Source organism: Mustela erminea, chromosome 8 (assembly GCF_009829155.1).
Source record: "Mustela erminea isolate mMusErm1 chromosome 8, mMusErm1.Pri, whole genome shotgun sequence".
In the NCBI taxonomy this organism is placed as follows: Eukaryota; Metazoa; Chordata; class Mammalia; order Carnivora; family Mustelidae; genus Mustela; species Mustela erminea.
This window is the reverse complement of record NC_045621.1, coordinates 72640547-72657478: the sequence shown is the minus strand read 5'-3', so window position 1 is coordinate 72657478 and position 16932 is coordinate 72640547. Positions and strand designations below refer to the sequence as shown.

General features: G+C 41.9%; 1 protein-coding gene across 1 annotated transcript in view; it reads left to right on the top strand.

The window, feature by feature from the left end:
• Positions 1-16932, top strand: part of PDE11A (phosphodiesterase 11A) — a 387189-nt gene that overhangs the window by 306575 nt on the left and 63682 nt on the right. Inside the window, exons 13-14 of the mRNA XM_032356042.1 lie at positions 5766-5875; positions 15102-15192. Coding sequence (XP_032211933.1) covers positions 5766-5875; positions 15102-15192 — 201 coding nt within the window. The remainder of the gene's footprint in view (positions 1-5765; positions 5876-15101; positions 15193-16932) is intronic.

The window sequence follows — 16932 nt, the reverse complement described above, 5'->3', positions numbered from 1 at the left end:
CTGTGGTATCTGGCTATCAGCACTCGAGAATAACAGCATCTGTGGAATAAAGCACGCCTCAGTCGATCCTTTAAAGCCATGTCATCTAACACTGTATCATCACGAGAGTGCTTAAAAGCCTCCTAACCACACTCACGCCCTCACGTTAGAGGGCTGAATATCGGAGTGGATGAGAACACCCTCGGGAGACAGGTTGCCTGAGCTCCGATCCACCTCTGTTACACTCTAACAGTGCATTTCGGAGCCTCAGTATCCTCATCAGTAAAATGAGAGATAATAGCATCTCCCTTGGAGCATTCTTATAAGGATTCAGTGAGTTACTGGATTCGAAGTATGTAGAACAGTGCCTGGTGTTCACTCAGCACTGAAGAATTGTTAACTACTCTCAGCGTTGTCCCAAGCCTTTTCTCATATATGAAATCATTATCCCCAACACCAGTGGCTTGATATACAATAAGCACTTAATAACATTTGTTAAGTGAGTGAATCCTCCATAGCACCATCTAGATTGTGTTGATATCATGGCTCTTTTTTTTTAGACCTTTTTGGATTCAACAGAGCGGCAAAGCTGCAGTCCTCTTTCTCTGCCCATGATTTCCTCCACTCACTATTGGGGTCAGCTTGGAAATGATAGTATATCCTAGCTGTATATCCTAGATAGTATATCCTAGCATTGGAAATGATAGTATATCCTGGTTGACCAGGTGAGAGGAAATTACTGGGTAGACTAGGATACCCTGTGAATCAGTCTTATTGTCTGGGTTCTTTGGATGCCGGTGATTATGTGCTTTGGTGGCTGGGAGTAGGATTATCCCAGCTTATGTTTTAGCCCAAGGAAGGACGATGGCCGGAAGCCTGCTCAGAGGGTAGTCACAGGCTTTTCTAAAAAGGGTGGTGTGAGAAGTGGGTCTATATGACTTGACTGTTCCTTCGCTTAAATATAGTGTATTCGCTGCTTTACATTTTTTATATGGACTGTGAGGGAATACAGGTGAGAAAATAGATTAATATAAAAGTCAGTAAAATCCGTAACTATTGGGTCAGGAACAGAAAAGATATAGTTGTATTTGAAAATAAAAGAAGAAAATAGAGTCGGGCATGGGACAGATACATTAAAATGTACTTTCCACTACCACTGTGTTTTCTTTTGAAAGTACATTATCCTCAGCGGGCAGTTGACGTTTTCTCTTCAACTTGGGTCAGTATAGGTCTGAATGGAGAGGGCGCGAAGGAAGATGGATGTGGGGGGGAGGGGCAAATGGACACTTACTGGCAGGTGGACACTTTTCAAGCCTGATGATTCTCAGAAACCATTTACCAGGCAGCTTTAAATCACAGTCAAGAGATGGGTGCTGCTTCAGTAATTCAGGTATCACGGTTGAGAGAGGTAAATATGTTCCGTGTGACTGCGAGTGTGCTGGACTTCAGGGACTCTTTATTCTGAGGATCTAGAGGTGGGGTCCATGGTCTCTGAACACCATAAACTTATAGAATAATTTCTGGGAAGAGGAGCCATGATTTTTATCAAAGTCTCAAAAGTGTCCATGATCCAAATAGTTTAAGACCTACATGTGGTTTCCCAAGAAGGGGCAAGGGATGTGGGGGAGGGGTTGGAGATTGGTGGCATAGAACATTATAGTAAAATATATTCCATCATATTATATAATGGATGAAAACTGATGGCTTAAAAATGACTCAGGATTCTGATCTTGAGCCTAATAGAGGCATTCAGTTTCATCTTCTAATTAAATTTTGAATCTAATTACCTTACTTTAACATTATCCCTATTCTTACTATTCTAATTCATCAGCTCATTCTAATCAATAACATTTTCACAGGCAGAACCTCTGTAAATTTTAGTGCAATTCTATTGTTTTTTACAGCACTGATTTCCACAGTATTCTGGATAATTATGTCATATATTATAGGCTTTGAGGACTTACTTATAATGAGCAGATCCAAACCCAACAAAGCTGACATTCAGTTTCCAAGATGACAAAGATGACATATAAAGACATTTACATTCCTTCTTTCAAAATCACCCCCCAAAAACAAGGAGAACAAGAAATGGATACACATTCTATATGTTATGGAAACATAATATATGAAGACAGAAAATGGAGAGAGGATGGTTCATAGCTTAGCAAAGAAAAGGAAGATCTACCCAGGTGCCTTCAAGGTGAGGCACTAAAGGAAGTAGTAGTCCACGTGAGAAACGTCTCTCCAGAACCTGTCAAGGCTCAGGAACTGGAGGCATCAAATAAATTTTTTTTAAATTGAGTGGAGTGGAGTGAAGGGGTGCCAAAATCTCTGAGCCCCCAAGTCTCTACCCCTTCTCCATGTAGTCAGAGGGCTACTCTTCCCCTCACTTGCGCAGGAAACCAGAATATTTGCTGGAGAAACTAGGCTCCAGACTTGGGGACATCACCAAAAGAAAAGTTGAGGCAAGGTACACCCTGAAAATGAGAGAATTAAGCAAAAGTCTACATTCTCAAGGATGAGAAAATACAGTTCTCTTTTCTCAAAATGCCAACACCCATGTTTACACCATTTCCAAGCAAGAGATCGGCAAGTTCAGAGAAAATGAGTTTAGATACTGACATTTGGGCATTTCCAACAGAAGAACAGCTGGCCATCTGCTCACCTGGTGGTAAGGCCCAGAAATCTACAGACACCCCCCCCATGTGCTGGTGTGAGGTAAACATTATAATGCTTTACTCTTATATGAGTAGACACTCAAGGATATCAGGCATTTGGGGGAAACCAGCAAATGCAGAGAAAAGGAGTTCAGAGGAAACAGGCAATTAAGGAGCAGAAGAGAATTTCAGAGGAATTATAATGATTATCTTCCAAAAGATGAGGTGATAACACATCCGTGAGAGAAGAATAGCATGCTATGAGGAAAGGAACAACAGATAAAATGCTTATAAATGATGACTCCTGGAAAGTAAGAGGGGAAAGTCAATATGAGCAACAGAAAACAAGAGACAAGAGTGTAAAGAGATCAATACAGGGAGCCCAACATCCAACCAACTGGAGTTCTGTTCAAATAGGACCCCAAAAAGAGGGGGAAGGAAATTTTTTAAAAAATAAGATTACAAAAACATTGTGCTAAAGAAAAAGAGTCTCCAGGTTGAAAAGCCTCACCAAGCAAAACGACGGAGAAAGAAGTTCTAAACCAAAGCATATCTTTGTGAAATTGCCAAAACCCAGGGATAGAGAGAGGATTCTTTTTTTTAAAAAATTTTTTAGAAGATTTTATTTATTTATTTGACAGACAGAGATCACAAGTAGGCAGAGAGGCAGGCAGAGAGAGAGGGGGGAAGCAGGCTCCCTGGGATTATGACCTGAGCCAAAGGCAGAGGCTTTAACCCACAGAGCCACCCAGGTGCCCCTATAGAGAGGATTCTAAGTGAAAATCAAATAACGTCTGATTTTTAGGAATAAGAATTGGACATACTTCTCAAACACAGCTTCGGAAGTAGAAAACAATAGAGCTGTCCTTCAAAATTCTAAGTGGAAATGTTGCAAGCTAGAATTGGGGGAAAGCTAACAACTGAATAGAGAAAGTCATCTTCAATCATGCAAAGCTTCCAAAGTTAGCGCACTCCCCAGTGTTGAAAAGTTAACACCCTTTCTCATGCAGCCACTGGCAGATTTGCTCCTGCAAAATGAGGGAGGAACTGAGGAAGGAGAGAGGTTGGGATGCAGGACTGCGGAAGTCAACCCCAGGGGAGGAAAACTGGCAGCCCACTGAGAATCCAGAACAAAGGGAAGGACCAGGCTACCGCTGGGAGTCCCCAGGACAGGAAGGCATTGAAGAAACACCGTGACCCTTTGGAGAGCTGCGTAGAATGTGAAAAGACTTCCATGTTCGAGGAAATCTTAACTCCAGGAAATAAAAACATTTACATCAGAAAGGAAACAATCCTTGGATACACGTTAGCTCAGTCATGAATATTTATGGATGTGGCTCTGGATTGCATTGTGAGTGTGAGAGGGAAAAGAGGAAGGGAAAAGAATTCTCACCCACCACAAGACCAAGACATCAGTGTTCAAGGGGAAACTGGCAGCTGGATGCTGGGAATTTGCCCACCTCTGCCACATACTAGCTGTGAGTCCCTGGGAACATTACTTAACTTCTCTGTGCCTCAATTTCCTCATCTATACCTGGGGATAACAGTGGTTCCTACCTCACAGGGCTGTGGTGAGAATTCAGTCAGTGAAACAGCTGCAGAGCTCTTAGGACAATGTCAGCAGAGAGGAAGGACTATATACATACTTGATGAATAACCAAGTGCCAATAATATGGACATACTATCTAGAAATACGGTAGGAAATAACTACCAAATTCGATAAAGGAAAGATTAGGTGCCTTTGGGAATCCGGAAGAGGGAAGGGTGAGAGACTGCTGGTTTTGATTCGAAGCCTCTTACCATGATTTGATTTTTGTTTTTTAACTATTCAGGTAATACTTCAAGTAAAATAAAATTAACTTAAAATGAACGGCCAACTCCAAATTTTAAAACAAAGGGGCGCACACAGCTTTGATAGGGGCTACTTAACCCCTGCCCCCAACAATTTATAAACATTCCCATTTGCTATGCTAGGGAAATTATGTGTATTTCTAAATGTAGCAGGGGACCCAATTTAATTTTTTAAAAATAAAATTGTCAACACAGAAACTTACTGTTCAGTTATTTCTGCAATAAAAATATAATTAATTAAAAAACAAAGTTTTCATTGCTCTAAAGAAGTGTCTTACAGATACTATCTAGGGGCCCAAGGTTTGGGGATAAAACATACATGGAAAAGGAAGCAATGTGAACCCTACTTTCCCCTCCTCCTGCCCTCTGATAAAGATTTTAATAAGTAATGAAATGGAAGACTTAACTAAGTAAAAAGGGGAAAACATAAAGGCTTTGGGTCAAGAAAATGCATGGACTTGTGTTTCCAGAGGCTCACTTCCTCTTCTAAACTAACCGAAGGACGAAGGACGGCAGGAATCAACAAGCGTTGGTTCCCTCATAACATCACACTGCTCCCCAAAGACCTCACACCCAGCCTACGCATTCTGCAAGCATGTTACCAGAGGCTTAGAAAAAAAAGAGTCCATGCAATAACACTCCACCCGATCCTCAATCTGTGTTGCCTGATCCTCTGCCAAATCCTGGTTTTCAAGACGTACCCTGCCTGCCTCATTTAAATTTAATCTGTCCTCCAACCTATTATGAGTTAAGTTAGTCACAAGGTAAGTTGTAGAATATTATGTAGCAATTCGAGTAGCTCTAAGTTCCTTCTTTTAGTATGTACATAAAAGGTGTTTTCTGTTGCCTGCCTTGGTCGGAGTGGCCACTGGTGGGTGTAGCTTTCACTTCTCGATTCACAGCCCTCTTTTCTCCTCGTGCTAGATGCTCATCATTGCCATGTAGAATCACAAAACACATTTTGCTCTGGGCCGCTGCCAAAACGTCACTGTATCTGGATAGCACAGGCTCTTCTCTAAAAAGGGAACAAATAGTCTGAACTGTGTCCTGGTGTGCCGGGGTGGGCCACTACGACATCTAGCTAATTCATCACTAGCTAGTGGGGACCTTAGTCTGTGCAACTGACCACCCAACTGACTGTCATCGAAGGGGGTGGCAGTTAATCATTTCCTTAAATGATGTGAGTATGAAAACAGAGCTGATTGCTGCTCGGGGGACGAACCTTATCCATCCTCCGTGCCCCAAGGAGTGACTGGTGCCATTTTCCCTTCTTCCCAGACCGCAGGGTTTCAAGAGATTCTGACCGAGGTGGAAATTTTAGCGGTGATTGTGGGATGCCTGTGTCATGACCTCGACCACAGGGGAACCAACAATGCCTTCCAAGCTAAGTAAGTGTTCTAATTGTTGTTATTTTAATGCATTTGCCTTTCTGTTCAGAGCCAAAGGTGACGAGTGCTAAAGAGTCAAGCATTAATTTCTGGCATCGGAGGCCAAGGCCACGCAGGCTTGGGTGTGCATGTCACGGGGCTCATCTATCTTTATAATTCCCTATTCTTCTTTTAATTGCAAATTTGCCCTTCATGTCATGCTTGTTGATTTGGTCTGTCTCTGTTGACCTCAGTCAGATAACAAAGCTCAGATTTTAAAGGGCCTTTTTTTTTTCCCTCCCAGAGTATTTGCCTTCATGGCATTATAAGCATCTTGGACTTGCTACTCTCAAAATCAGGTTTTGAGACTATTAAAATAAAAGTGGTCTTAGGAAATTTTATGAAGCAAAAATATCTTTCTTCACCCAATAGAATCTCTTGCAGTTTCTTTAATGGTGGGTGTTGTATAAACTGCAGTGAAGTAAAGCGACGTGAGGAAGAGGGTCTCTGCGGCTCTCATCCCTCCCCCCCACAGAAAGGTGAGAAACAAACAAAGGATTTCATCAGGACTGGGGATGTGCGAGCACTTAATGAGCACAGACAGATTGATCTGCCCCTAAGCAGTGTGGACTGGTCAACACAACTGTTGCTTGGTAGCTCACGCTGTGGCCAAGGCTATCGAATGTATGGGTGCTGGAAATAAAACCAAAACCCCACTCTCCCAACTTACATTGAGGGTCTAGTTTCGATATTCTTTTTATTCTCTGTTTGCAAACAAAATGATATGTGAGTTCCAACTCTGGAGCAAAAAGTCTGGGGCTGGAGAAGTTAAGGAAGTCTTCAACAAAGAAGTAAGTTAACTGAGAGATGACTGATTTCAAAGCCCCCAAACAGGTCTACCGCCACAGTATGAACATGAATAGGCCATTGGAGGTCAACAGCACACCCGTCTCTTTGTCTGAGGCCTGGCGGTCCTGGCACCTTGCCTTTACTCCTGATCGAGCAAATGAATTTTTATCTTACACACTTCTCTATGCATCCTGGATGCTATCATAGCCCATCGCTTTGACCCTCTCTTCTCAGCAGGTCACGATTTCTTGACCCTTTTAACCTTCTGTGACATCTACTTTGCAAAAACTCAGCCCCAGTTCAATCAAACAATTCTACTTCTTGCTCCTCTACCTAGACTTCTAAATGCTTTAGGAGAAAATGTCACAGTTGTGAGAGTCTGAGACATACTAAATATATATTGTCCCAACCCAGGTGGCGGCTCTGTGTTCCCCCGATCTTTCTGCATCCTGAACCAGCTCCCTCCCCCACTGCCCTTAGCCGTTATACGTACCAAACTGTTCCCTTCCTAAACCACCTCCTGTCTACCACCACCCCGGCACCACTCAGCAGGTCACCTTGCCTCCTCCTTCACGGAGGAAATTGAGGCCATCAATCGAGCACTCCCTCAATCTCCTCCCCTGCCATGTAGAAACTTATCTGTCGGGCCCCATCCTTTCATCCTTCTCTCCTATCTCAGCCAGAGGGCTGTGCTGCCTCCTCTCTGAGGCTAATCCCCCGACCTCAGCTTTGGGTGCCTTCCTTGCTCTCTCCTGCGGGACCCCACTCAATCAATCTTCTTTTCTCTGCCTTGTGTCTGCTTCCCCTTCCTACTAGTGCTCAGCATCCTGTTAATGTGAATGATTCTCCCCCATCTTGAAGAAGACACCTCAATCCCCACTTCTCCTTCTGGCGTCCGTTCTCTTTCTCTTCCTTTCTTTCCAGTCAGGCTTCTTGGAGAGTTGCCTGTTCATTGTTTTCACTTCCTCAACACCTGTCTTCCACATGTCTTCTAGTGCCACCTTACCCGGGGAGGCCACCAATGGCCACTTTTCCCAAAGCTGAGGGACACTCTTTTTGTCCTTCTTTCTTGGCCCTTCTTGCCCTCAGGCACATTTTACCACTCCCTCCTTCTGAGAGCGCTCTTCCTGTTGGAGTCCCCCACTTCCCTCAGAATCAGTCTTTCCCTCTCCCTTTTCCTCTATCCCAGTGAATGGCAGCACCAGAAATCCACAAGGCACCACAATCTTCTCCTTAGCACCCCTCAAGGTCCACATCTTTGCATCCTTATTGTAACCGTTGCTTCTTCCTGTCCATCCTGGATTGCTACAACAAGCAGCCCAACTTCCCTCCTCCAATCTTCCTCCTCCCTGGCACTCTAGAAAAATCTTTGTAATTCACAAAACTGACTAGATGACTCTCCTGCTTAAAAGACATTCACTGGCTTCCAGTGACTTTCAGGGTAATATTCATTTGCTTGGATTAGCCCCTGAAGGTCCTTTTCAATTGGGCTCCTGCCCATTTTCCCGGCCCAACAGCCCTCTCCCCCCAACTCCCATCAGCTCATCAGTGTTCCAGACACAGGGACTGTTGGAGTGCTCGAGGGGGTTCTGCTTAGTCACCTCTCTGCTTCCCAATATGCTGCTTCCCTTGCCTGTAATGCCCTTCTCCTTTCCCCAAAACTCCTCTGAAAGCATCACCCTCTGCGTTTTATCCCTGAGGTGCCATCCTCTTGTCAATTTTCTGTGCCCACTTAATGCTCTCTGCTTTTTCAAAAGTGTGCGTCTCACTACATTTAAATTGCTGATTTACCGCTGTGTTTTCCTTCTTCTTGAGTACCTGTGATGAATAACAAGTACCAGGAGCATAAGAAACACACAAGGAATGTTTGATGAGTGAATAAATGAATGATGAATGTATAAATGGATGAGATTTATTTTAACTAATTTAACTATTTTAACATAGCTCAATAAAGTTTCCTGATTTCTTAAACAAGTATAATCTTTTATAGATTATTATAAAACATAGTTTTTATACACATAGGTTTGATGTTGCACTAAAGACAATAGTGTCCCTGGGGCCTACTGAAGCGTAAACTGAGTATACTCTCATTACAGGGTCTGACAACTCCTTATGTTTGAATTCCTGTGTCTGCATTTCATTATTTTTTAGGATGCCTCTCTCTCTTGGGTCAATGGCGTCATTGTCAGCATATCTTCCTTTAGCATCCTCTCTCTAGCCGCCTACCGTTCTGCCACTTATGCATAAAGAAGAGATAAAGGTATTAGAATTATGCTCATTAAACAAGACTGAGCACCTTGTGGGTTCTTTTTAACAGTCAAGTGCACAATACCTGTGCTCAGATACCAATGTCCTTTCCCAGAGAAAGCCCGAGTATCACTGGGAGTGGCAGCCCTTCTTATTAGTTGACCTCTCAGCTCTTTGGACCAAGAATACACAGCAAACTAAAACCCAGCTAATCATATTTTATCTGCCAGGGATTACCATGATCTTGACTCAGTTAGCTGTTGAGTTCTAAGCTGCAGATCTACAGAGGCTTGGCAGCTGTAGGCTACTATTCTGGGAAATCTGTGATGACCACACCAAGAGATAAGAGAAACAAGAAAGGGAATCTGCAGAGAGAAGAGAAGAAAAGTGGGCATTTGGAGAGAAATAGAAAAGAGAGATTGTACAACCCTAGAGAAAGACAGAGAAAAAGCAGACTTGATCCCTCCTTCCCACAGCTCTCCTCCCTTTCCAGGAGACCCAGCCACATTTGGTGATAACTGGGCTCTATCAGAGTTCCTTTTCTCCCTTAATCAACCTTCTCTTTAGTGAAGCGGCTTCAACTGGTTTCTGTTCTTTGCAACTAACAGTACCTGAGACCAAGAGAAGAACTACAGTGTGTTTTTTCCTACCTCCAGTGCTCACCAAAATACTTGTAGGGTAGATATTTTTGTCTCCATTTAACAGGGAGGGCCTGAGCCTCAGGAAAGTTATTAGCTTAACCAGATTCATACACCCAGAATGTGGCAGAATAGTATTCAGACCTGGGCTACCTGATTCCAAAAGCCATTCTTTAACCACTGCGTAATACTTTCTTACATGACTTTGTAATACTTATTTGGGGCCTTTGAGCTTCCAGTTTATTGGCTGCTTTGCCATATATGTGAGTTCTGGAAAACTAAAATATATTTTGATATCCAGCAAATCAAGACGCAGAGCCATAAAAAGAAAGACCTGAATGAGACCTTAGTAGTCATATTTTTTCAACACCTTAATTTTACAAAGATGGAAACTAAGTTCCCCAATCTCAAGTGACTGATGTGAGATTAAACAACTTTCAGTATATGAAATAGGTATCAAGTTGATGATATTCAACTTATTAAGTTGATGAACTCAATTTTTTTTTTTGCATCCTCATACCACATGATCAAATCTACCCATTCCAAGATATTCTGACGTGTTTCCTCGAGACAATTATTCTTGTACACGATTTACCAACTCACAGGATGTCCATTAGCCCTGCTTCTACCAAAGCGAGTCACTCTTGAACCCAACCTCAGTTAAAATTTCCTTCAACAGTGAATACTGAAAGAGACATTTTACATCATGGGGAAGGGATTACCTTTTCATTGATTAGAATAAGACTTATTCAGTAAGCATGCCCTTGTTTAGAAAAGCCCTAAGAAGAAATCTAATCCTTATTTCCTTTGTTATTCCACAATAATTGAGTGCTTTTTTGTGTGTGGAAGGCTCGGCGCTAGGCATTGTGGGAGAAATAAAGAAATATAACCAACAGTCCCTTCCCTTAAAGTAGTTACAGTATAATTCCAACCTTTCAAGTGATTTGGAAATGGGATTTGAATGCACCAGTTATTATGTGGCAAAGCATACAGTACCTTTTATTCATATATAAGGCTATAAACAGGAGACATTTAGCAAGGGACAAATTACTATATAAAATGCAAAATGCCTCTACAATAAAAAGTTGTGACTTTAGTTATAGCACAGTATGATTTATTCTCTTAGCCTTTCTGATGAGTGAACCTTTGCATTTTCATATTTTATTCTTAATTCTTAAGTATTGGAGCACAGGCAGTGAATGATCAATAGGCAGAGAGGGCGGCCATCCCACCATGCTTGGCAAGTGCTCTGCGAACACCTCTCTCCTGTTTTCTCCAGGGACCGTCTTTCCCACTCATCCCCTCTCCATTACAGCTGCCCCCGATGATTAAATATCAGTACCGAGCAGCTTTGTAGTATATTCTCCTAGGAGACTTCTTCTATTCATTTCTAGCATAATCTCTTATACTCATTTATTGGGAATGAAAACCCATCTTGTCGCTTTCGGCCAGGTCCCAGAAGTGAAATCCTGGGGCACATTAATCTGCCATGACAGCCTAATCCCATTCCTCACCACCTCCCAGCAATTCTCAATTTCCTAATTACCTTTCATAGTTTTCCTTTTAAAACTTTCCCATAAGCCACGGCCACACACTTCCATCACATCTCTCTTTCAAAGAATATGCACGTCTAGCAAACTTACACATGTTTTTGCACGTCTATTTTTTTTGCTCCCTGGGCAAAGTGCTGAATGCCTGTAGGGAAAGAATTTTCACTTCAACTTTTCTTTTTAATAAGTCTCTCCTTGGTGTGTCACCTACCCAGAAATGAGAAGCTTCAGTACGTCGGGATGACCTAATCAATAAAGAGCTTCATGAATAATCACATGTATAAATATTCCTGTGCTTCTGGGATTTGGATATACAATATGGGTATCCACAATTTGGAGATATATAGAGCTCCATAATTTGGATATGTAATATTTTCATAATTACATTGTGCGTGCCCCAAAGCTCTTATACGATGGATATACTTACCATAGACAATTAAAATGAGGGCTGGAGTTAAGGTTCATTTTTTTCCATATGCAAATAATGTGGGTATCTTTTCATATTTTACGTGAAAAACTGGAAGTATACCTTGACACTAAATGTATTACATGAAAGACATGGCCTCTTTTAAAAAATGGTTTTATGACAAAGTAAAATTGGTTAATACTGCATATGATGTTCCCCCCTGCCAAATCAGTGTACTTTCACATACTGACACCACTGGGAAATCCTACAATTAAGAAAAAGAGAGAACTTAACTTTTTAAACTCAGCATTTTCCAAATATATTTGACCACAGGACCTTTTTCATTTCTGCCCATATGCCATTTCATATTTCAAAGAACATTCTGCAGACTACTTTTTGATAAGGTATATATATCCTAACAGATGCATTTTATTTTTGGCCACTTACATCAAATTTAATGTGTATGGGCTTCACTCCTATGGCCTAGGAGGTTCATAGCCTAGTGGCAGGTAAGGCAACACCCTCAGTGAGACTTGGCCTGAGAGAAAAAGCACCATGAGGTTTTGCAGTCTTAGAAAAACTGACAGACCAAATCTGGTAGTGTAAACCAAGGATCCACATGGAAATGGAAGTATTCTTGCTTTTATGATTTTACTCTAGGAAACAAAGTGGGTTTAGTCTCATGCTCTACTTCATGAACGCTAAGACGGCACCTTGCTTGCAGAAAGATGAGCAGTATTAGAGCAGGTCTAATCAGAGAAATTCTCCTGCACAACTAGAGGGACTGTGAGCTTCCTGAGGGCAAGAGCCAAGTCTTATCTATCTCTGTACTCTGCACGCCTGCAGTCTGGCATTGTGAGAGTCATCAATACTTGATGGGTGAATGAATGATAGATGAATGAATGAACCACAATGTCTTCCTCCACTTTTTGTAGCCTTAGTCTGCTTCAGCTGCAAAATCTACATATTTTTGTGATGAACTCAGTATTGTGTGGGAGTCCAGAGAATGTAAGATGCAATTACAAGGGGAACAAAGAGGGAGGCTGCTGCCGGAGATGCTCAGACCGGGGACAGTCACATGGCTGCATTTCCGCAAATGCCCAAGAGGACATATGATGGAGCGCGGCACTCAGAAGCCCTGTGGATCTGGAGAAGAGGGAGAGGAGACACTGGAGCATTTGTAATAAGGTGTCCCCTGGTGGAGGGAGGAAACATCCCAGTCATCCTGAAAAAAGAAAATATAAAGTAATCTGTGATCCTCTAGCTGGTTTAACTTTTGTGAGGTCTGCTAAACCAACATGATAAAGGAAGAGAGAATATGTTGCATCATGACCTTAGCCTGTATCAATGACTGTTATCAGGATTCACATTACTAAGTGAGGGGCATCTGGGCATGGCTGGCAAATAGAAACAAATCACAAGAATCTGAGCTTGTGGTTAGCAGTTATACAAGTAGAATTCTCCATTAAATTTTGAAATCTTCTTTCATTGATAATAACCACCTTGGCAAAAATGGAGACTCAGTAGCAGAAATGAAAAAGTTATCTTTCTCATGATGTAATGAGAAGAAATTTACAAGCTTGGATTCCAGGCCAGAACTGGTACCTGCCAGCTGTGTGGCCTTGGAAAAGTTGTATAACTTCTCTGAGCCTAGGTTTCCTCCTAGGAAATGAGAAATGAGAAAAATGTAAAATGTAAAATGAGAAAAATTACTCTTATTTCATGGTGTTTGTCAGGACTAGATGAAATGACATAGTAAGTCATTATTATGTTGCCTAATGTATGATAGGTAGGTACTCATGATAGTTATTATTATTAATAACATTATTACAAAATATGTTAACACACTTTTTACTGTCAACTTTCCAGTTCAAACTAAATCTGTAGCCACACCACTGTAAGCTTATTAGCCAAGCAGCTAATTTTTTTAAGTACCTGTTTCATGCCAAGTAATTGGATATGACATGCACATAGGACCTCCTAGAACTTCAAAAACCAAAACAAAGGCATACAGTGAACACTTTGAAAAATGTATTTTCATAAAAATGACCTGTGATAGAAAATACTAACTAAAACTAAATATTAATTAATCACTGACGATTAAGATTAGCCCAAAAAATTTTCACTTATTTAATGATATAGATTAAGGTAAGATTAAAAGAAATAACACACACTTGATTAAAATCTAATTCCCTCCTTACCAACTGTGTTCATAATAATCCCTGTGGAGCCCTGTGTTTCCCCCAACATGTGGTCAGCTTTGAGTCTTTGCAAGGATCTTTGCAAGGACCTTTGCAAGGTCCCTGGGCTCCTGATCTGGCTGGGACCTTGGGCCGCTTCACAGTGGAGATGGAAGACAGTTTATGACCCAAATCCTTCACATTGACCAAAAATGCAGTTCTTCCTCCTCTCAGCAGGGCACACTGTGAGCTATCAATCTCTGGCATTTCCAAGTAAAAGCCAAATCGCCCTTTTAATGTCCAAACTCTCTAGAATGAGCAGGAAAGAATACAAGGGCCCAGATGTGTCATTAGAGTCCTGGGACTGCCCTTTAAACTATAGGATTCTCTGGATCTCTCTTAGCTCATAAAATGCTCTAATCCCTAATCCACAAGAGCTGGAAATGAACACACTTGGACATTTCCAATGAACACTTTGGTTAACTGATACTGTTGAGAATTAAATTGTTCTACATAAGCAAGACTTATAGATAATTCAAAATAGTTTTTTCAACTATCAATTAATATTTTCTTTTTTAAAATGGAAATAAATATGGGTTTTAACTGATTTACAGGATTTACTAGACTGCAGTCTACTCCATGTCATGCATTATGATAGGCACTTTCAAATATTTTATTTTATTTTCATAAATAACAGGAGGTAGATAGCATTATCATAATTTTAGAGACAAAGAAACTGAATCTTAAAGCACCCAAGTAATTGTCCAAAGCTATTACCAAGATCCAGGGTCTGACTCCAAAACCAGGGAACTTTCCAGAGTTCTACCCTGAGATATAATGGGACTGTGGGCTGGGAAACAGTAGTAGAAGCTTGTCAGCCATACATGTATTGGTTAAATAGCCTCTGCCCAATATTCCCAAGGGTTTTTTCCATGGAGAGTTAAGTGCATTTAGTATAAGAGAGTTAGTTGTTCTGGGCCCTCAGAGGCTACGTAAGGTTTAGTTCGTGAATCATATCCCCTGAGCTAGAATCATCCACAGCACTTGGCTTAGACCTGGAACACTTTCTATGTTGTTGTGTCACGGGCATTACCTTCCCTTATGACCACATGTCCTGTTCCTTACTAGTCTGTAAATGTCTCCCCAACATGGACTCAGTCTCATTTATTGCTGTATCATCCACAGGCTCTAGCCTAGCACACAGAAGTTTTTCAAAATATTTCCTTCATGGATAAGTGAACTACACAGTTTCCTGAGAATGTAGATGCTCATGTTCCTGAGCCAAAGCAGGAAAAGCAGTTTGATCCAAAGTGCTGGTGTGGGAGAATCAATGGCAGATGGAGGGCCCGGATCACTCACCCTTCTGACCTCTTTCAGGAGCGGCTCTGCCCTGGCCCAACTCTATGGAACTTCCGCTACCTTGGAGCACCACCATTTTAACCACGCTGTGATGATCCTTCAGAGTGAGGTACAGACCCAATATTCTGCTTCCCCCCTTGACAGTAAACCAATAAAATGATGTTTGCTACCTCTTCTTTTCTTTGTAGCATCACAGGTAGATATGGAGAAGAGGGGCACGCTTTTCTAGGCCAAATGATTGTTTTTCTTGGTGGCTTTAAAAAATTCTTTCAGATGCCTGACCAAGAACCTTATTCAAATTCTTCCTGAGTGGATTCATTTGGGTCTCAGTACCAGTAAGAAGACTTCTCAGACTCACTCAGCAGAGGGGACTGCTTATCTAGCTCGTCACCAGGGCACAGGCTTGCCTTGCTGAAGGAGGACAGAAGCCCACTAACAGAGTGACTCGATCCCAGTAGTGAGTGGCCCAACGTTACCGTTTTGCAAAATCCAAAGCCATTTGAAAAGATGGTAGAAGTAGAAACAGGGTGAGAAAATTACACTTTATTAGCACAATTGAGAAGGCTATAAAAGATAAAAGAACCCAAAATTGCTGGTGGGAGCAGTCTGAAAGTGAGAATTGCAGCTAAACTTGAGACCCTGGGCCAAGGCCATATGCCTTATTTTGTTTCATGTGGCAATGCAGGAGTTGGAAATAGTTGGATTTTTGTACTTTTAGCTCTCCACGGAGAAAAAGAAAAACCACTAACTGACTCTGGCTGAGGCATCTGAGTTTTAAATTGCCAGGAAAGGATCTGTTTAATTTTCTGCAGGCGTACAGACTTTTTTTTTTTTAGGCCAAGAAGGGATCATCTGTTCCCCATTATTTGTCAGTTCTCTAGCTGTGCCATTAATTATTATTATTATCATCATTAAGGCCCTGCTTCGCTGGAATAGCATCATTAAATATGGAGGGGTTTTTTCCTCCAGCCTATCTTGAGAAAGCATGTCTTTTGCAATATCACGAAAGCCTTCTTCGACCCCATAAAGGAGAGTCAGCACTCCGGAACCCAGTGCGGCTGGGGAAGGGCAAACCCGCTGGGGGAGATGTATTTTCAGTTGGGAATGAAACATCAAAGGTTAGGCTCTCAGCAACTTTGACAGAAACCAGCATCCCAGCATCTGCAGCTTTGGAATTTTCCTAAGTAAGCCGTGTTTTAGCTGAGCGCTGTGGAAGATGGCTGGCAGGAGGGTAAGGAGGAGCTTGGGTGCAGACTGTCTATTCTGTGCTTCTGACCCCAGAAACTGCCCCCACTTCGTAGCAACAGGCACTATAAACAGGGTGTTGGGGTCTCTCAGAAGGTCATTTGTTTGTTTCCTGGGAAAAACAAACCCCACTAACTGAGAATTTGCCTTCAGACAAACAAAACACATTGACTGGCCCTCACTCCAGGGTTCCCTATGAAGAACAATAACAACGGAAGCGCGCCCCTGAGCGACAGGGTGTGTGGGTCTTGGCCTGGCGCTTCCCCCACTTCCCCTTCTGTCCTGCTCCTCAGAAAGGCAAACATGTAGATATCATTATGACCCTGCTTTTCAAACGAGGCAGAGGCTGGTGGAAAGTTGCTCCAGACCTTTGTCCTTCCACATTTGGGTTTACTTTTCATCAATACCACTCCCCCCTAAACAGGGAGTAGAAGCAGTATTTCAGGGAGACCAATCTCTTTCAGAAACTAACCCTCGAGGCACCGTAGAAGGTCAATTTACATACAAACAATACTCTGATTATAAATTAGCTATTTTTTTTATTAAAGCTTATCTGGCTAGCTTTATCACTATTAGCTGTAAATTTGTCATTTACGACATGTGC